The sequence below is a fragment of the Mytilus californianus genome, unplaced genomic scaffold (genome assembly GCF_021869535.1).
Source record: "Mytilus californianus isolate M0D057914Y unplaced genomic scaffold, xbMytCali1.0.p SCAF_9, whole genome shotgun sequence".
NCBI lineage: Eukaryota > Metazoa > Mollusca > Bivalvia > Mytilida > Mytilidae > Mytilus > Mytilus californianus.
The window spans coordinates 12,306,555-12,328,534 of record NW_026262745.1 but is presented as its reverse complement, the minus strand read 5'-3'; the positions used below and the strand labels follow the sequence as shown (position 1 = coordinate 12,328,534).

The 21,980-nt window shown below is 31.7% G+C and overlaps 1 protein-coding gene across 1 annotated transcript; it reads left to right on the top strand.

Annotated features, from left to right (window-relative positions):
* The first annotated feature begins 368 nt into the window (after positions 1-368).
* On the top strand, positions 369-20,782 carry LOC127715548 (periodic tryptophan protein 2 homolog). The gene is made up of 19 exons (XM_052221636.1): positions 369-461; positions 2,040-2,152; positions 2,929-3,023; positions 3,992-4,091; positions 6,426-6,569; positions 7,586-7,721; positions 8,024-8,135; positions 8,422-8,485; positions 9,023-9,178; positions 9,759-9,966; positions 10,935-11,083; positions 11,872-12,019; positions 13,899-14,049; positions 14,342-14,522; positions 15,470-15,617; positions 16,166-16,340; positions 16,991-17,209; positions 19,958-20,183; positions 20,561-20,782. The coding sequence occupies exons 1-19, from the start codon at positions 444-446 to the stop codon at positions 20,763-20,765; spliced, it is 2,748 nt and encodes a 915-aa protein (XP_052077596.1). The 5' UTR covers positions 369-443; the 3' UTR covers positions 20,766-20,782.
* The last annotated feature ends 1,198 nt before the right edge of the window (positions 20,783-21,980 follow it).

Below are 21,980 nucleotides of genomic sequence, written 5' to 3'. Positions count from 1 at the left end.
CCACTGCTTACGTAAAGAACATGCAATTTCGAACTTTATACCGTGACTGAATTATTTTTGACAATACCAGTCCAAACAATTTGCATGACAATGATGTATTGAAAGGCATAGACTTCTACTGTATAACATGTATAACTAGGAAATAATATTTTTCATTATTCAAATATTTCATATTTTCTTAATATTTTTAAATCGAAAGAATTGTTTTTTATAATAGCAAGCAAATCTTGCGAGGACAAATAATTTTCATTATGTAAGTCTATTAGAATGCGTTTTACCGATGATGTTTATATTGAAGACTCCTTGTCTGATCCGTTTTTATATTATTTCATAATCCGTATATCATTCCGTCACCGATCTGTGTTTATTTTATTTTCGAGAAGAAAACATTGCCATGTGACAATCATGTTTTCTTGTTAAAGTTGTATTGCGATAGCAGAACAATGAAATTTGCATACAAAGTACATAAAATATTATGCTTAATTCCAACAAATTCTTTAAATTAATTCAATATTTCACAGTTTCTCTAGCAATCGTTTTTAATGATTATTTGTTTAGTGGCATGTGCCTAGAATTTGAGGCATCATGACTTTCATGATTCATGTTATCAGCAACATCAACATTTAATAGACCTTTTCTATAGTTGTATATGATAATTTGATTCTTGATTACATCAATCTTGGAGAACAAGTGTTTTCCTTTATCTTTTTAGGACATGGAGTGACAACTTTACAGTCATTCTAAAGACATAAAACCCTAAATATGTCTTCAAATGTATTCTGTAGAACAATCAATTGGAAATATGAAGATAGATAGACAGAAGTTTAGATGTTTTACTTGTTAAACATTTCAGTAAAAAGACAAAAGACAATAATTATATAATCTAACACATTCCCAATAAATGGTTATAATTTACGATGCAGTCCGGTAAATCTGCCCACGTAAGGCTTTGATCGTATGTATTCCTGCTTAATTATATACAAATTGTATCAAATTTAATATAAATCGATTTACTGACAACTCAATTTCGAGAAGTTTATCTCATCCCCAAAAATATATGAAATAAATTTTAAAATCAACAAAACAAGTCATGGCAAGTGGGTCATGTGTGTTTTTATCAGAAATGTGTTTGTTGGGTAAATCTGCCCATGCGCAGTAAATGTGTATGTAGGGCCAGTTTATCACATAATTATGAAAGGAAAGTGGTGATTTATTAATAGACCGCTTACATAGGAATTACAGACAATAGAAAAAAAATATTTTCAAGTCAGAAATGAATTGTTTAAGCAATAATATGATTATCATTAGCTTTAGGAACTGTATTATAGATATCAATCGATATTTTCTGAATAAAGGATTTTTCTTTAAAAGTTGACATGCAGTGAGGATAAGAATAGTTCCTATGAATAAAATAGCAGACGAAATATTCATGGAAGTGACAATTAGGGGACACTACTGTTTGGCAATACAGTTACAACATTGCAATATACAAAATGAACCAACTACCAAGCATAATTTCATATATAGAAAAGAACTTAGTGATATCTCCAGTTATTGGGATCTGGAAATCAGGTAGAAAAATTATACCAAACTGTTAACCCCCCTGTAAATAAACATATAAAAATAAGATGTGGTGTGATTGGAAATGAGACAACTCTCCACCAGAGACCAAATGACATGAAAGTTAACTATAGGTTACTGTACTGCCTTCAATAATGAGCAACACCAAAACCGCAGCCTAAAAAGGCCCCGAAATGACAAATGTTAAACAATTCAAACAAGTATTTAAACAGTCTGATTTATGTAATACAGTCAAAACAATAAACAGAAACCAAAGAAAACAAATAGCAACAAATGAAAACAACTGAATTGCTTGTTCACTCTTTCAAAGTTTTGATATGATATACATGTAGTATGATGATGATGATAAATGGTTCTATATACATTGTAATTTAATAAATACAGAAAATGGCAGTCCTTCAAATTGCTGTAAGGAACATGAGACATATATTTCGTGTTTATTTTCTTTTTTCTTTCAGTTTTCTAACTTGTTAGGATCTGTGTATAGAAAGGGTAATGTTCTTTTTACACCTGATGGCAACAGTGTCATCAGTCCTGTGGGAAATCGTATCTCCATATTTGATCTTAGAAAGTGAGTATTCATAAAATCTAATAAACATCATGTATTCATATAGTGATTTATTTCATAAGATAAGCATTTATAATGTAACTGTTTTTATGTTGGATATATGATTCTACAAAAATGTATAGTGTATTGTGTTATTTATAAAATTTGATCTGACATAATCATATAATATGTCTGGAAATAATCATGGTAAGTGTATTTAATTTGGATACAATAATTGATGAAAAATAACAATAATTCATATCTGGTAATAGATTCTATAAAGAAAATTTGTGATTAAGAAAATTGGGATTAACTTCACTCAAATATCAATTTAGTTGAAATGTATTAAAAGTAACCTTCATTTCATGGAATTATATTTTAACTCTGATGTTTTAGATCTACAATATCTTCAGAAAGTTACATGACACAATAAATTCCATCGATTTAAGTGACAAGAGAACAGATTGAAATTCATGAGTAGTGTAAAATGAAGAGTATTATACATCATTTTCTAAATCTGTGCCAATATCATGCATGCTAGCATAAAAAATGAGGTAGGCCTGATAATGATATTGTGATGTCCAAAGTTTGGATGATATCAATATATAGTCCTGATTTTGCATGAGCTGAACTAGATACTAATTATGGACTAGTGGTGATATGGCATATTTTCTTCCAGTCATTTCACAGAGATGAAAATATGCATATCAACAGTAAATGTATGTTGATTTAATACAGGAAAATTTTTGATATTTTAAATTGGTAAATGATTATTAAAAAAATGTCTAATTACTTTGCAGTAACAAGTCAGAGACACTGCCAATAGAAACACAGATGAACATAACATGTATGGCTTTATCTCCAGATGGTTACACACTTATTGTAGTCAATGAAAGTAAGTCAATAATTAAACATGTATGTTTAGTTTCACATTATTTACTCCTCCTTCATGGTTCTCATTTAGTCAAATCATAAAAATAATCTAATTTGTTGTTGTGAATTGAAAAAAAATAATTGTAATCATCAATCTGCTGAACTTCGGGTATTTTACTCAAACGGTACTGTATTCATGTACTTCACAGTAGTTTTAACTTCATTAGACAAAACTGAATTATAGATTTAGCTTGAATTTACAAAGTCTAGTGGAAAATTTCGCTGGTTCACCTTCTGACTTGAAGCCCTCATACTTAACATGCTTAAGATACGACTTTTGTTATTTGAAAAAATGAATATGACACATGTTTTCTTGAATATCTTTCGTCACTTCAGGTATGCTTAAAAATATTTTTTGGAAACATTTGAGTGCATAAAACCAAAATGGCCTAAATTGAAAAGATAAAATCATCTTATGTTATCTTTGCATGAGCAAGTTGCAACCTTAGTTTAAGTACAAAAACACAATTTATCAACTGCAAATTTACAGTCAAAATGTATCAATTTAATCATACCAGTGTGAAGCTCTTGCTACTAGACTAATCATACACTCAGACTCTAAAAAACCAATGGCAGTAAAAAAAAAACCATATAATTCTGATTTTTATTTGTACATGTTGTATGGCACATGATTCTTTAGTTGCTTAAATCCACGCCATTTGGACTCTGGTAGTACCGCTCCTCTTTATTTTATATTCTGTAATAACTTTCATCAGGTACGCTTCAGACGAGAAGTTTAGAAAACCAAAATATAAAATGTTTGAGAGCATAAACATAATAAAAACACAAAAGGCCTAAACATCCTTTTAACTACCTTAAGTCATCAGTGTTGTTTTAGGAATTTGCAACCTTAGGTTTAGTTTCATATGTATGATGAATTTTAACTTTCAACTTGTTTCCATGAGATAATTATTTGGATAATATTTGTAGGTGGTGAAGCACTGTTATGTAGTTTAATTAGTAAATCAGTTTTACACTCCTACCACTTCCACAGACCAATTCATCAGATCAAGTTCAGTCCTGATGGCAAGTGAGTATGCCTTCTGGTTAAATGTCAATTACCCCCACTAACCATGTTCGCCCTTGATGGCAAGTGTTTATACCTTCTTGTTAAATGTCAATTGCTCCCACTAACCATGTTCGGCCTTGATTGGAAGTGAATATACCTTCTTATTAAATGCCAACAATTCCCACATACCAAGTTTTGTCCTGGTTGGAATTCTTAGCTAGATATCAATAAGACAACATCTGTACACAGGGTGATATCAACAAATTAGAGACAAATATTCATTGTAAAATCAAAACAATACAAACATTCAAAGAATTGATGGACAGCATCGACTCTTTTCACAAAAAATCTTACGACTAAAATTGATCGTAAGTTATACTGAAATGTGTATGACTTACGAGTATTTTTACTCTTAAGTTTTTTTTGTGAAAAGAGCCGCAGAACTGTTTGTATATACATACAGATTGATTGATTGATTGTTGGTGTTTAATCTTACTTTCAGCACTATAGGCTATATTGTGATGGTTTGATTTTATTGCTGGAGGAAGCTGGAGAAAACTATTAACTTCTGATAGGAAAAATGACAATCTTAGTCAATTAAGATTGGAGTCCAACACACTTGCAATGTGTGGGGTTCGAACTCACAACCTCACTCATTGTTGACAGGCTAGTGATACAGTAGATGAACAACTTAGACCACTTGATCATTCAGGCCTTGAAAATCAGTATTTCTTAATATCGCAATGCAACAAATTTTGAAGTTATTTCCATGCAGGCATAGAACGTGTATGTGCTTAAGACGTTTGCTGCTGAAATTAAAAATAACATCTTCATTCATAGTTTTTTCAATAGACTGATAGATATTGTATAATACAACAAACTTATAGAAAATAATAAGTTTCTAGCTGTGCTTGTTTTTGAGAATTAATGATTTGAAAGTTTATAAATTTTGGCAGGGTATACAGGTGACTGTAATTATTCCTGGATTTTTCATATGATGTAAAAACTCTACTTTGGCATACAAAAAAAACCATACCCCGTACATGTGTATAAAGTTTCTAGTGGATGTTAACACAACTTCATAGTTAACTACATTATAAGATTGATTACAGCCATTTGACCATGATGTTTTTAGAATGATCTTTATGTCCTACATGGAATTTATCTTTTACGTTGTGCAAAGGACTTCAGAAAACCTCTTTTAACTACATTTTCTGACGTCATATCTACTTTTTTGGAATTTCCTAGAATATATGTTATAATTAGTTTTCAAGTAGTAAAAAAGTTAGTGATTATTCTTTAATTTGTTTGGCAAAGTTGTTTTGTCATACTTTAAGAAGGAATGCAGTCAAAGTGTTAATGGAAAAAAACATTTAATGGTGCAGTGGCGGATCCAAGGGGGTGTGTGTGTTCTGGGGGTTGGAACCCCCCCTTTTTTTTGACAATCAATGCTTTTGAAAGGGGACATATGGTTGGAAACCCCCCCCCCTTTTTAAAAATGGCTGGATCTGCCCCTGTGGTGTATATACATCTATGACTTCTGTTTATATTACAGGAAGTTTGTTGTCACCAGAGAAGATAAAATCATGTTATTTCATGCTCCTGGAAAGACCAGAGAGTTTAATCCTTTTGTCTTACAGAGGACATTTAATGGTGTATATACATCTATGACTTCTGTTTATATTGTAGGAAGTTTGCAGTAACCAGAGAAGATAAAATCATGTTATTCAATGCTCCTGGAAAGACAGAGAGTTTAATCCTTTTGTCTTACACAGGACATTTAATGGTGTATATACATCTATGACTTCTGTTTATATTATAGGAAGTTTGCAGTAACCAGAGAAGATAAAATCATGTTATTCAATGCTCATGGAAAGACAGAGAGTTTAATCCTTTTGTCTTACAGAGGACATTTAATGGTGTATATACATCTATGACTTCTGTTTATATTATAGGAAGTTTGCAGTAACCAGAGAAGATAAAATCATGTTATTCCATACTCCTGGAAAGACCAGAGAATTTAATCCTTTTGTCTTACAGAGGACATTTAATGATGTATACTCATCTGTGACTTCTGTTTATATTACAGGAAGTTTGAAGTGACCAGAGAAGATAAAATCATGTTATTCCATGCTCCTGGAAAGACCAGAAAATATAATCCTTTTGTCTTACAGAGGATATTTAATGGTGTATATACATCTATGACTTCTGTTTATATTACAGGAAGTTTGCTGTCACCAGAGAAGATAAAATCATGTTATTCCATGCTCCTGGGAAGACCAGAGAATTTAATCCTTTTGTCTTACAGAGGACATTTAATGGTATATATATTTATGACTTCTGTTTATATTACAGGAAGTTTGCTGTCACCAGAGAAGATAAAATCATGTTATTCCATGCTCCTGGGAAGACCAGAGAATTTAATCCTTTTGTCTTACAGAGGACATTTTATGGAGCCTATGATGAGACAGTCTGCATTGATTGGACTACTGATTCTAGGTAAGGTTTAAAGTCAGGTATTTAGTTTTTATTGGAACTCACTGCCTTATCAGTAGTGTAAGAAAGAAAGAAGATTTAAAGTGTGCAATAAAAAAAACATCAGTGTAAAAAGACAGACAACACAATAGAAAAAAGATTAAATGATAAACACTTTGTATTTATGTGTTGTATCTATGTTAATTTTAAAAGCTCTTCTGAGCTTATGCTACACTGTGTGGATAAGTACCAACTTTAAATAAAGCTTATTATTTGATTTGATTTTACCAAATATTATCTAGATAGGTAAGGAATAAATTTTTGTACTTTAGGAAGGAGTTTGACTATGCTACTTTTCTTGTCACTGTCCTGTGTGGTTTCTATCCTAAATTAGTCAATTATTGGTAGTTCATGTAGTTTGATGTGGTGTTCACTAGTTTTATAAATTCCAGCTGTGTTTTGTTTGTTTAGGGATTTTTGGTGTTGAAGAGTGATCTGTACATATTGAGTCTAAGAACTTGACATATGCATGATATAGCATTGACAATTGTATATTTTTGAAGACTGTAGTTGTCCTCTAACTGTAGTGTTTTATTTAATTGTGGATTCATTATTATTCATGTGATACCATATTTTTTGGATTCAGTGGATACAGGTGAACCAGGAAGTTAAATGTTCAACCGATACATATATTCTATGGGCTTGTATGCAGACTTTGGCAAAAATCACTAAATCAAATATCCACGAAAATGCAAGTTTTCCTCAATCCAAGAAATTTATACACAGGAAAATAAATGAATCCACACTATTATGTTGTCCAGTTGCTGTCTTATTGATATATCTCTTTTATTCATTTTTGAAATCCCATACATTTATTTGCCATTTCAATTCAGATATGATTTATGGTCATGGAGGTCTGTGTACAGATAGAAAGGCATATAGCACTTTTGTAGAATTAAAGGCACTTCAACTGGCTGATCTATTTTTGTGCCTGTCAGATGAAACATAACATTTGATTTTACTTTTTATATTTTCAACAGGGTATTATGTGTGGGATCTAAAGATATGAACACCAGAGTGTATGGAGCACAACACTTTAAAAACCTGGTAGTCTATTCTATGGGTGGACACAGAGATGCCATAGTAGGATCATTCTTTGAAGCCAATTCATTAGATGTATCCTTTGTCTATAGACTTTTTTCATATTAATTACTTTTAACTCTTGAGTATATAATTTGTTGACACGTTACCTACTCTGTGGTAGGACATTCTGGTACTCGGGTCAAGCAAGAGCAAGTAAATTAACTAATATCCAATGATTTTTGTAGGGTATAGAAAACACAAAACAGTTATCTTTTCTATTCATTATCAAACATACTAAAAAGAGATACTCGACATCTAATTTACATTGTTTGAACCCCTGTCTATGATATTTAGGCAATAGTTTGTATGTTTGAGTCCTTAACTCTTTACTAAAGCTGTACAGTATAAGTCAGTGTGGACATCTATGTGTATATGAATGTGATACTGATTTAGATGGACTCATACCATATAAACCTACACGTACTGATGAACAAGAAGACAATAAAGGTTAGATTTGTTTGTTGTTATTTCTCCTAACTTCAAATCAAAGATTTGCATTGATTGACATGGCAAAATTTAAAAGCTAATTTGGATACATTTTTAGTTTGCATACATTCAGACATATGGCACATAACATTTCTTAAGACTTTGTTCTTTTCTTTAATGAATTTGATAGCTTGCTTAAACATTTGTTAAAGTTGAAAGGTTTTTCCTTTATACTAGAAAATAGGCTATAGATAAATGAAATTGTGGTGGATGCATATTTAATAAAATTGTATTTATTGTAATTAAGATAAGACATTATCAAAGACTGATGAAAACACAGAAGAAAAAATCCTCTATAAAAGATTAGCAAAGTGAGTAATACATGCCATTGTCCATGCCTTATTGCAGTCTTGTCTGACAGTGTTCTGGATATTTCTTATTTAAATTTGAGAAGTACTTTAATGGCTTTACTTTGCTTTTATATAAGCAATTTTTTTAAATGGTAAGACAAGATAGGATTTTTGTGACTAAATTTCTTGAAATTAATGATTTTATTTAATAAAGTCCAAGTCTTTGAGGTAAAAATGATTTCCTCAGGTGGGTCATGAATCTTTAATTTTCTTTGGTTGTGCATGAGTCTATAATTGTGTTTTTAAAAGGGGAAATCATGCATGCATTATGGTTTTGATGGTGTTCCTTAGAACATGTAGAATAGCATAAACTAAGCATTGGTACAGTTATATCTGTTATGCCCCACCCTTAATATTAGAGTGGCATTATGTTTTTCCAGTCAATGCTTTTATTAGTTTGTCTGTCCCATATGAGATGAAAACTTTTTAAACGGTGGGTTTTTGTGATTATCTACAGACACTTATTTTTGTTTTATAGTTAAATTTTTTTATTTCCAGACATTCCTTCAAAGATTGTCGACCTGAAGGGTCATCGTATCCAAGGGTTACCAGTGTGGATTACCATAAGTCTACGCATATACTTGTTACAGGATTCCTAGATGGTTCCTTTTTCTTACATGAGATGCCAGATTTTAACCTTATTCACTCTCTAAAGTAAGTTGAAAAATAGGTTAATGTCAACAGAAGGAGGTAATTTTTATTTCACAAGTAACAATATATTGATTGATTGGTGTTTAACATCACTTTCAGCACGATTGGATATTTCTCAATGTTCAGTTTTTCTTGGTTTAGGAAGCCAGAGTGCCTGGACAGATCTAGACAATTCTAGTCAAAGAAGTTTGGAGTTGAATGCACCTGCCATGTGGGAATCAAACTAAAAATATACATTTGTAAAGTATATCCACAAAATAGTTATATTGCATCTTAATTACTTTAATTCAATGGTTTCCAAGATGTTAATGAAATTTAGGTTTAAAAATGAAAAAATACTTGCGCAAAATATCACAAGACAAAAACTGCATATACCTAATTGATAAAAGAACAATTAAAAGATTGAATACTTCAATTGTGATAAAAATCACTGAAAATTGTTAAATTGTACAGTCTTAATAAAATGATGAATATGACTAGAGAAGGCCCATGTAGATGCAAGTACATTTAGTTAGAGTATGTTTCTATGTTACCAAAAATAGTATTTTAAAATTTATTAAAAGACAACTTTTAATTATTGCAGCATATCTGAGCAGAGTATAGCATCAGTAAGATTTAACAACACAGGTGACTGGATAGCACTTGCTTGTTCAGGTCTAGGACAGCTACTGGTTTGGGAATGGCAGAGTGAGACCTATGTCCTTAAACAACAGGGACATTTTAATAACATGACCTGCCTTGCCTACTCTCCTGATGGACAACATATGGTTACTGGTGGTGATGATGCTAAGGTAGGAATCAACAGATAAGACTGGTACCAGGCTAGAAAATACATTCTTCTAATGAAGATCTGATCACATGATTAGCCTTGATTGCCTTTGCTTTTTCAAAATAGGTTATAATGCTAAAATATTTAAAATGGAAAGGCCATATGAAAGATATGTCTTGACAACAAATATGTAGTCACCTGACTGGGGTATGGGTGCTTACAATTTTAAGTGCTGTAAATTCAGAAATAATTACAATGTTTTTATAAATGTAAAAAAATGCGACAGTATCAGGTTTGCATCAATAAAAACCTGCATTCATAATTCCACATGTAGTTTTCCTTCAAAAATTGTTTGCACTCATGTTGATAAGAACTTGCATTTTTACCAGTAATCAATGATTTACATTAATAAATGCAAGCATTACATTCTGAATTTACAATAATTGTAGATGTTGAATAGATCATATGCTAGACATTTGTCCCACACACAGCAAATACATTTTAGTCTTCCTTGCTTTTAGGAATCACATAATTTTGTATTTAATTTTAAATCTTCTATTCGCACGAAAAAATGAAGCTGAAAATTGATTTTGTAAGATACTTATTCATAGTTTACAAATAAGAATATTTTGAAAAAAAATTGCTACTTATTTTAATAATGCGGAAGAGTTTAATGCAGACAAAAAAGCAGCTCAGATGGAAAATAATGTCCCATCATCAGAGATGTAACACAAGTAGTTAAGTTTATTTTTTGTGTCAATGGGTTGCTGTCTAATTGACTGAAGTTTTCAGTGTAAAAAAGTTAATTCCATTTCTTGCATTTTTATAAAAGGTTTATCTCAAATCTTAAGTCAAGAGTTTGACATGAATAAAATGATATTTTGGACAAACTTCTATTAGACAGCAACCCTAAATATAATGAAACCAAGATGGCATTTAAAGCTCATCAAATAATAATGTATTATATTTAGTTTCTCATTTAACTTTCAGGTAAAAGTATGGAACACATCTAGTGGTTTCTGTTTTGTCACATTTAATGAACATTTAGGAGGGGTAACAGGGGTAATCTTTACACAGAACGGACAGGTGGTTTTAACTTCATCATTAGATGGTACAGTCCGAGCTTTTGATCTCAACAGGTAATTATAAGAAAATAAGACTATTTACAAACAAAACTGAGTACAAGAAAACAGAGTACAAGAAAGTTGATAAGAAGAGATATAACTTAATAAATCATGATGCATAATCCATGCATTCACTCCAAAAAACCAACAGCAAACCAGTTATTAAACTAAGAAGTGAAGAAAGGGGAAACTAAAATGGCCTCAGGAGAGTGACATTGTTATATAATTTTTTTTTTTAAATTTTACAATTCAATTATTTCCTAGATACACATTATTTTGTTTTATCATTTTGCATATTCATGACTATGTTTCAAGAAAAGGAAATGTAGGCTATACATCAATGTGATAGCAATCCAAGGACAAAACCAATACACATCCAGAGGTCAACATATAGTCCTAAACATTAGACAAGTGTCCATACATTATATCAAGCTCTAAATAACATAACATTGTAATGAATTAAAAAAAATATAAAAGATCTGCCATCAACACCTGAGTACTAAAATGAAACCATTGACAGGGTATAAAGAAAAAAAAAGACTTTTGTATCAGTTTTAAGGCTACCTGATTTAGCACATGATATTAATGGAATTGTTAGAGAGTGAAATGTCTTTACAAGAGAATATGCTCTTCTTAGAAATTTCAAACAGCATAAAGGTAAAAAAAAAATTTTTTATATACTTTATTGCATACAGGATAACTAAATTTTATGATAAAACCTTAACAAGAGTTGTGTAAGTTTTATAGACTAGGGAGAACATTTGAAATTTTTGTAATTAATAACAATATCACTAATTTTTAAGGTATCGTAACTTCCGTACGTTTACGTCACCGAGACCAGTACAGTTTTCATGTATAACAGTAGACAACAGTGGAGACATAGTTTGTGCTGGAGGATTAGATGTCTTTGAAATATTTGTATGGTCAATGCAGACGGGGAGATTGTTGGAGGTGAGCATTTAAATATGGGTATTTTTGGTAAAAGGAATGGGTATAAAAATTATTGATATACAAGTCTTTGAAATTTTTTTTTTAAAACTACCTATTTGTGACATTTATCGCAGTTTTGTATTTTTACAACTTTTTTGAGACTTCGTCAATGAGTAGGACCACCTACATCTAAAAAAAGATCATAAACCAGCATTATGAATGTGACAATATTCAGCAAGCACATGTCAAACTTTTCCTTAAAGCATAGACATTGTTCACACTGAATCTTAAACAAGTTTGAAACAGGTTTTTCAAACAGAAAAGAGAAGATACAGATTTTGTTTGATTGGTTCAGTAAAATATCAAAATAGTAGTAGACCTATTCCATTTCAACCAAAGATTTGAAAACAATTTGTTGACATTTCAAGAAATGGTTTTTTTTTTCCATTTTTATACGCCCGTTTACGGGACGTATTATGGTATACCGTTGTCCGTCTGTCCGTCTGTCTGTCCGTCCGTCCGTCTGTCCGTCCGTCTGTCCGTCGTCAACATGTCGGACATTAACTCAAAATTGCTTTAACCAATTTGCATAAAACTTTGGTGAATTGTTTATATCTATTGACGTGAGCTCCCTTTCGTTTTTTATAAAATTTAGATTTTACGTTTCCGAGTTATGGGGTTTTATTCATTAAAAAAAGGGGGATTTTCCAGTTTTCGGACAATAGGTCAAGAATGCTTTCACCAACTTGCAAGAAATTGTGTTGAATTGTTTATATCTATTGACATGAGCTCCCTTTTGATTTTTATAAATTTTAGATTTTACGTTTCCGAGTTACAGGGTTTTATTCATAAAAAAAGGGGGGACTTTCCAGTTATCGGACAAAAACTCACAAATGCCTTCAGCAATTCTTATGAAACTTTGGTGAATTGTTTGTATGTATTGATGTAAGCTCCCTTTAGAATTTTATAAATTTTACATTTTACATTTCTGAGTTATGGGGTTTTATTCATTAAAAAAAGGGGTGATTTTCCAGTTTTCTGACAATAACTCAAAAATGCTGTCACCAATTCTCATGAAACTTTGGTGAATTGTTTACATCTATTGATGTAAGCTCCCTTTTTATTTTCATAAATTTCTAATATGACATTGAGAATTAATTATACTTTATTTGTTTATAGTCTGACAACAGATTTACTAAGTATTGCACAACAGCCAGAAATCTTTAATTGAACATAAATTCAATTCATATAACCAATTTCAAGTTCTTTGAATACATTTATTCAGAAACCTATAATATGTCAAATATTTAATTACAATCCAAATTCAGACCTGAATCAAGCTTGAATATTGTGTCCATTTTTGCCCCAACTGTTCAGGGTTGGACCTCTGCGGGCGTATCTAGCTGCTCTCAGCGAAGCAGTTTATTGGTGATGGCTGAAATTAATCCCAAAAATTTAATGAATCCATAGTATTGATAGGTTCTGTATTATGGATTTTTAAGATGAGATTTGTTTAGATAATTAGATATGTTGCAAGGACAGTTGGGTATCTTGTGGATTATGTGTTAACAATTAACAATTGTTTTATTTTTACCACCTATATTTTTTGTATATTTTTAGCAAATATATAACTGTAATTTCATTTGAAGTTTTTATACTTTGAATAAAATATTGTTGAATTGTACATTTATGTTATCAGTAAAAAGGAATACTTTATTATTACTATATGTGCATTTCACAAAACCTGACTTGACTTCATGTCTATTTATGTAAATAGATTTTTTGATATGCTGGTAGTAACCAGTATATTTTTGTTATCAATATTACAGAATGATCAATACCTTTTATTTTATTTTTATCTATAGCCCTCAAAAATGTGTTTTATTATTGTTTTTTACAGGTGCTTGCAGGACATGAAGGGCCAGTTAGTTCCCTTAGCTTCAGTCCAAAACAATCATTATTAGCTAGTGGATCATGGGATAAGTCAGTCAAACTTTGGGATGTATTTGAGAATAAAGGAGCAAAGGAAAATATTATTGTTAATTCTGATGGTAAGATAACAAAATGAAATTTAAAAGAGATCACTTTCAGCAACTGCTGTGCTGAATTCATGAAGCAAACGTTAATATGATATACCTCAAAACTAAAGCTTGGCCTATTGGATGTAAAAAAGGTGAAAGCATTTATTATAGATTAAATGAAGAAAAGTTCACAGTATTTATATCTGATGATTATGTACACTTGTGATTGTATGTAAGTGTTAATTGATAAAGAAAAGCCTTGCAAATAATAGATTACATTGTCTGTTTTAGAAACAAGTTTTAAATTTTTTTTTTCTTACAGTGTTAGCTGTTGTCTTCAGACCTGATGGAGAAGAGATAGCAGTGTCAACGTTAGATGCACAGATAACTTTCTGGAACACACAGAATGTAGTACAAACAGGCTCTTTAGAGGGAAGACATGACTTAGGTTACAGTAGAAAGGAAATTGATAAGATCACGGCCAAGAAATCATCTTTTGGGAAGTAGGTTTATTTGAATCATGTTTTATTTTTAATTTCAAAGTCTCAATGTTTTCCCATAATGTCAATGTTTGTCAATTTTCCTAGTGACCTTTGGAAAACTTCAAAATTAGAAATGAATAGTTAGTTACTTAAATTTCAAATTTCATTCATTGAAAATATAAATATTTTTTACCTGAAAATGCTTGTATTGCAACATGAAATTAAAAGCAGCTTAAACTATTAAATAATTCAATTAAAAGATGTACAGGAATCATTATCTCCTGTCCTGCTTTTCCTTTTATTCCGAAATCACTTCAAGAGTGTTGACCTCTGAATGTAGAATGTACAAGACTGCCAATTCAACGATTAGAATCTAAAGCCTACTTGGTATTGTTTTCAAAAGTATGCATCAAAACCTTGTGATTGGTTAAAGACATCCTTTTACAATTTATATTTGACCAATGGACCATTTTCATATTGCAGACTTTTGACAGTGGAGTTTATAATTTTATGAGACATTACACACACTGAGGTGGGACATTCTGGTACTTAAGTCAGGTAAAAGCAATTAAAAGAAGTAAAATCAAGCTGACAATGGATGCAATTTGGGGAAAGAAGTTGCACCCATTGTAAGCTTTATTTTACTTCTTTTATTTATTCTTACTTGACCAAGTACCAGAATGTCTTAACACAGAGTACATTTTGTAGGTAACCTGTTAAAAAATTATATACTCCAGAGTCAAAAGTCAGTTATATGAAAAGAGTCTATTTTGTTTTGTTATTTTCATCATGTTTGTGAAGGGATATTTCGATGTATGCATTTTACTGCTTTATATTGTAAATTTTCTATTATTCAAAACTTCTTATTTTGATATTCTACAAACAAAATACTGAAAAATCACTTTTAGATCATTAAAAAATGCATATCGTTAAGAAAACTTGTCACAATTTATGGATTTTTCTTTCAGAGCTTTTAATACAATATGTTATTCTGCTGATGGTAAATGTCTACTAGCCGCTGGTCGGTCAAAGAATGTGTGTATATACTCCATCCAGGATCAGATACTGATGAAAAAATTTGAGATCTCCTGTAACATGTCGTTTGATGGCATGGAGGTAGGCCATGAATTACATTGTATGAATATTTTTCTTTTAAAATCTTGTCCATTCCTTTTAAGCAATGTATTGCTGGACCTCCTGGGGACTCACTGCTTAAGATTGACTTAACAAGTGTTCTTGAAATGAAAGTAAGAGTCTAAAGTATCATATCCTCAAATTGATCCTTAAAATTAGATACTGTGGATTTATTTAGTTTCCAGGATACCAATTTTCATGGATTGAGGAAAACTTGTCTTTTCATGGAAATTAAATGTTGCGGGTTTGCCAAAGTCTGTATACAATTCTTTAGTAAGTGTGTACTTTGTGGGACATTTAAATTTTAGGTTTACCTATTACCAACAAATCCAAGAAAATTGGCATCCAACAAGTTATAATGAATCCACAATAATGCTAAATAAATTTGGTTTATTCAGTTCTGTTTTATCATAGTAATAGTTATACAATTCTATAATGAAATGTATTTAGTAAAACTGTAGTGCCCTATAGAAAATTACCAAGAAAATATAATTTTTTGGAAATAATGCAGATTTTTTTCAACATTATAGGAATTTTTAGACAAAAAGAAAATGACAGAGTGGGGAAGTTTGTCATTGGTGGATCAAGGTGAGGGTGATGAACAAGGTCAATCCCTAAGCTTACCAGGGGTCAAGAAAGGGGACATGAGTTCACGACATTGGAAACCAGAAGTGAGAGTGTCATGTATACGATTCTCACCTACAGGTAAAACATCCATGAATTCTTGGTAAAACATCCAATGAATATGTAATAAGAGAATATTACAGTGCCATTTAATCTATTGAAATTTATATTGGTAAAACATCCCATGAAGATGTTTCAGGGTTATTGCATCTGTTAATATCAGCACAAGGACCTTCCTTGTTGTACAGACGTTTATATTGGTAAACCAGAAAGCATCAAGACAGTGATTATTAATGGAAATTCATATGGGTTGTTTCCCTTGGAACAGTCAATAAAATGTGGTCTGATATTTATTCACAATACAAAGTTATAATTTCAAGTGTACATTATAATTGTTCTGTTTATAACTAAGAAAATATGGGGTATTGACTATTGGTGAACGAGACATCTTTTCAATGACAAAGAGAAAAAAATTAATATGACACATCAAGATACCAATCACATCATTCATATATCATGTATATGTTCAAAGAATGATATGACCTTAATTTTTTTATTTCACCGTTTTTATGTTTTATGATATATTGCAACATTATTTATGAATATGGATGAGTAAGAATAAAATCCTTCATTTTTATAGTGTTTTTTTTTTTTTTAAAGAAGATGTAACAAGGAGTTTTTCATTAATAGTTTTATTATTTAAAAATTACCATTTACATTTTTATTATCAGGAAGATCCTGGGCAGCAACTACAACAGAGGGAATGCTGATATACTCGTTAGACCAGAACCTTGTGTTTGACCCCTATGACCTTGAAATAGAAATTACTCCTGTTAATGTGAGGAAGAAGCTCTTTGAAAAAGAATATTCTACTGCACTTATACTGAGCTTTAGACTGAATGAAAGCAATTTAATCCAAGAAGTACTTGAATCTATACCATATTCTGACAGTAAGTACATCAATAAGATTTCAATCAAACCTAAATGAGTCAAAGGTCAAACGAACCTAACAAATATATAGGACATAGCCAAGGTTCTCAAGACATGTTGAGAGTACTTAATTAAGACTGTATCTGATATGAGAGGTATTTGTGTAGGATATGTAACTTAAATACCTTTAATTTAGTTTGTACTGTAGATTGAAATACCTTTAATTTGGTTTGTACTGTAGATTGGTTATTGTTCGTGGGATACTAATTTCAGTGGATTTCTTTGGTAAAGGTGAATGTTCAGTAAAGTGTGAAATTAGGGTTGAAAATATAGGCCATAAACACAAAATTTCCTAACTAACAAAAAAAGAAACTAGGTACTGTGAAAGTACTTTTATTCGTGGGGTACCCATTTTCGTGGTTTTCGTGAATGACTTTATCCATGAATTTTATAAGTGTCCAATGAAATATAACAACTGTTGTCCAATTCCAGACATGGAAAGATCCACATGTAGGTTTAACTTCATGAATACATGCATATAATCTTGAGAATAAATCGAATATCAGCCAACGCACTATGAACTAAATATACAACTTCAGACAGGAATTTACCCATTTAATCTTTAAAAAATATAAACTGTACGACTTTAACCTTTTAATTCTCATGAAAAATAAGTTTTGAACAAAGAAAGTCAGATTTCCAGTGATGATATGCAATGAAGTGTTCATTTCCTTTCTTTATACATGTAATTCTCATACGAAAAAAGAAAATAATGATTTCATTTTGGGCTTGCTTATTTTATTTCATAAGAATTAATTCTACAATTCAAAGTAAATTTGTAGCATTTTTTTATGTAACTGTTTCTGTTAAGTGACATCTGTTGATCATGCGATCTCGAGTTAATTAGTGTCATCACTTCTGATAACACGTGTGATACAACTAAAATGTTTACCTTGCATTTTCTTTCAAACGAGACAATTTATAAGCATAGATGAATCAGCTTTTTAGCTCACCTGGCCCAAAGGGCCAAGTGAGCTTTTCTCATCACTTGGCGTCCGTCGTCCGGCGTCGTCCATCGTCGTCGTTAACTTTTTACATTTTGAAATTCTTCTAGAGAACCACTGAATGGAATGAAACCAAACATGGCATGAATGTTCCTTATGAGGTGCTGACCAAGTCTTGTTACTTTGTAGCGGATCCATCATCCAAGATGGCCGCCAGCGGGGGACTTAGTTTAAGATAGGACCCTATGGGAAATACATACAAATGTTTTCTTTTAGAGAACCACTGAATTGAATGAAACCAAACATGGCATGAATGTTCCTTATGAGGTGCTGACCAAGTGTTGTTACTTTGAAGCTGATCCATTATCCAAGATGGCCGCCAGCGGGGGACTTAGTTTAACATAGGACCCTAAGGGAAATACATACAAATGTCTTCTTTTAGAGAACCACTGAATGGAATGAAACCAAACATGGTATGAATGTTCCTTATGAGGTGCTGACCGAGTGTTCTTACTTTGAAGCCGATCGATAATTCAAGATGGCCGCCAGCGGGGGACTTAGTTTAACATGGGACCCTATGGGAAATACATACAAATGTCTTCTTTTAGAGAACCATTGAATGGAATGAAGCCAAACATGGCATGTATGTTCCTTTTGAGGTGCTGACCAAGTGTTGTTACTTTGAAGCTGATCCTTCATCCACGATGGCCGCCTGATGGGGACAATGTTTAACAAAGGACCCTATGGACAATACATACAAATGTCTTCTTTTAGAGAACCACATACTGAATGGATTGAAACCAAATATGGCATGAATGTTCCTTATGAGGTGCTGACTAAGTTTTGTTACTTTGAAGCTGATCCTTCATCCATGATGGCCGCCAATGGGGGACTTCCTTTAACATAAGACCCTATGGGAAATACATACAAATGCTTCTTCTAGAGGTGCACTGAATGGAATGAAACCAAAACATGGCATAAATGTTTCTTATGAGGTGCTGATGAAGTGTTGCTACTTTGTTGCCGATTTACTGTTCAAAATGGCCACCAGGATTTTTTATTAAATTACAGGACCAATATTAAACCAAATTTGGCCTCACTCGTTATTAGGGTATCTGTTATGATTTTAATCTATTTTTACATGATTTCCAAAACCAAAGTAGAATCAGGTGAGCGACACAGGCTCTTGAGAGCCTCTAGTTTCTGAAAGCAATTATTTTATTAAAAATATTATTAATGTTGTAAGTAATGAAAGACGAACAAGTGAGTGAAAATGAACACCTTATTTTTGCAATTTCCCACAATCATTATAAAACAACATATAATTAATTTCATGAATTTTCATTTCTGAAGTCTTAAAATTCTTCACTTGATTTTTTTCCAAGAAAACTAAAATCAAGGAATTTAAGAACTCACAAACATGTAGCTTTTGCTCAAACCACGAAAATTGATAGCCACGAATAAAAGTACTTTCACAGTAACTGGGGTTGTATACAATGAAAAAACAGAACAGGAATCAAGGATATTGTTTGGTCATTCAATATCAGTGTTGTCAATATCAAGTAATGAGATGTGATATGATTCCCAATGAGGAAACAATCCACCAGAGTCCAATGGTAATGGATTTTTGTAACTACTGGTCACTGTACAGCCTTCAACGTTGCAGAATGGTTAGGATTCTAACTCCTACATGTCAACTTTTTATGAAACTGTATCACAAAAATTATTTTATTTAATTTACTAAACTTTAATTGGTGTTTTCAGTTGATGTTATAAGTGAGAATCTCCCAGAAATATATGTAGATAAACTGTTAAATTATCTGGCATCAGGAATAGAATCATCAGCACATATACAATTCTATCTCAAATGGACAAATAAACTTCTAATGTGTCATGGACCTAAACTAAAACAAAGATCACAGAAAATTATGACAACACTCAGATCAATGCAGAAAAATATTACTAGAAAATATGATGACATTGGAAAATTGTAAGTATTTAATGGCTTAGGAGAATGGCTTCTGTGAATGACCTTAGAAGAAATTTAAAAAGAATTTATAAATATTTTTTTGACAAATTTGGATAAAGCATGTAGACCAAAACAGAACTATATTGATAATAACAAGGGTGATATGATGTACATAACAATGCGTAACCAGTTTACAAATATATGAAATAAACTACATATCAAAAAATATGGCAGTAATTATTATAAGAGTAGTAGCCCTAGTGGTCAAGGGTGCTGGACACACAAAACAACAGTATATGCATTTAATTTGTAATGTTAACTTTGAAACAAGAAATAAATTAACATTCCCTTGATATTTTCATCAGATTTTAATAAATGTTATTGTCACCTTTTTTCAGATGTGATCATAATAGATACAGTATGGACTATATAATAGCTTTGTCAAAATCTAAAAGAAAACACACAGAGGATGCAGATGACAATGAATTTGAAAGTGAGGCTTCAAGGTCAGATGATGAATGTGATGGAGAAGTTTTAAAGGAAGTTGGAGAGACATCATCAGAAGATGAAAATTTTATGTCAAATTTCATGGATACTGAATAAATGAAAATAGCAATGTTTGTGTTTGTATGATGTGAGGTATGCCTCCAAACATAACCAGCAGGGAATTTCTACAGTTCTATTCTAAAATTAGACACAATGCTTATTACCACCAAACACAGATAAAGTTTGAAACTGGGTAGTGTCACTTGCACAGTTCTTGTGTTTGTCCCTTTATAAATGGAAAATTATCAAATTTGGTGTTTTACACACTCAAACCCCCAACATCTCTAATGACAACATACATAAACAAATGTTTTTCAAAGAAAACAAGTTATGTCCCTTCAAGAAATGGAACATTTGCTGAATTTGCCACCAAACACCGATCAAGCTTGAATTTGAGTGGTGTCACTATCACTGTTCTTGAGTTATCTAAATAAGGAGACGTGGTATGAAGGCAATGAGACAACTATCCACCAAAGTTCAAATGAAGTGGATGTAAGCAATTATAGACAACCTATACGGCCTTTAACAGTAAGAAAAACCAATACGTATAGTCAGCTATAAAAGGCCCCGACATGAAAAATATGAAACAATTCAATTGAGAAAAATAAGGCCTTATTTATAATAAAACAATTTGCGAAAAACAAATATGACAGAGATGAACCAATGACAACCACTGAACTGCAGGCTGCTGACTAGGGACAGACACATACAGAATGTGGTGGGTTAAACTAGTTGCTGGCGTCAAACCCTCCCCTAACCTGGGACAGTGGAGTAACAGTAAAACATAAGAACAAACTATAAAAATCAGTTTCAAAAGGGCTTAACTCATCAGATCAATACAAAGCAGAAAACATCTGACAAAAACACAGACCGGACGTGGCAGCGTATCTAGACATTCCACAACTAAAAAGACACTAAGTAAAAATCTGAGAATACTAGCAGTTACTGACAGCTAGTTCAAAGCCAATAACAACTAATAAAAAAATCATGTATCTAAGACTAAAATATCAATCAGTACACATTCAACATCCAATGGATTAAGTGTAAAAACGTCATTAACAGTCGGAGAAAAATTTGACCTTGTGCAATGCCAAAATATATGTATAGACAGATTGTAGTACCGCGAATATGCATATGTTTGTTATGTATACAAAAAATCTACCCGGAAATATGTGTTTAATTACAGCGAAGTGTGTAAAGATCAGTGACAATACACCTACGTCATGAAATTGCAGTAATTCCGAATACATTTATGGCCCCAGTTCCCATGTT

Bases quoted from the DNA above. Each gene is read 5' to 3' on its own strand.
- LOC127715548 (XM_052221636.1), top strand. The intron at 11,084-11,871 runs GTAATTATAAGA...CTAATTTTTAAG, and splicing joins CGAGCTTTTGATCTCAACAG to GTATCGTAACTTCCGTACGT. The intron at 16,341-16,990 runs GTAAAACATCCA...TTTTATTATCAG, and splicing joins TATACGATTCTCACCTACAG to GAAGATCCTGGGCAGCAACT.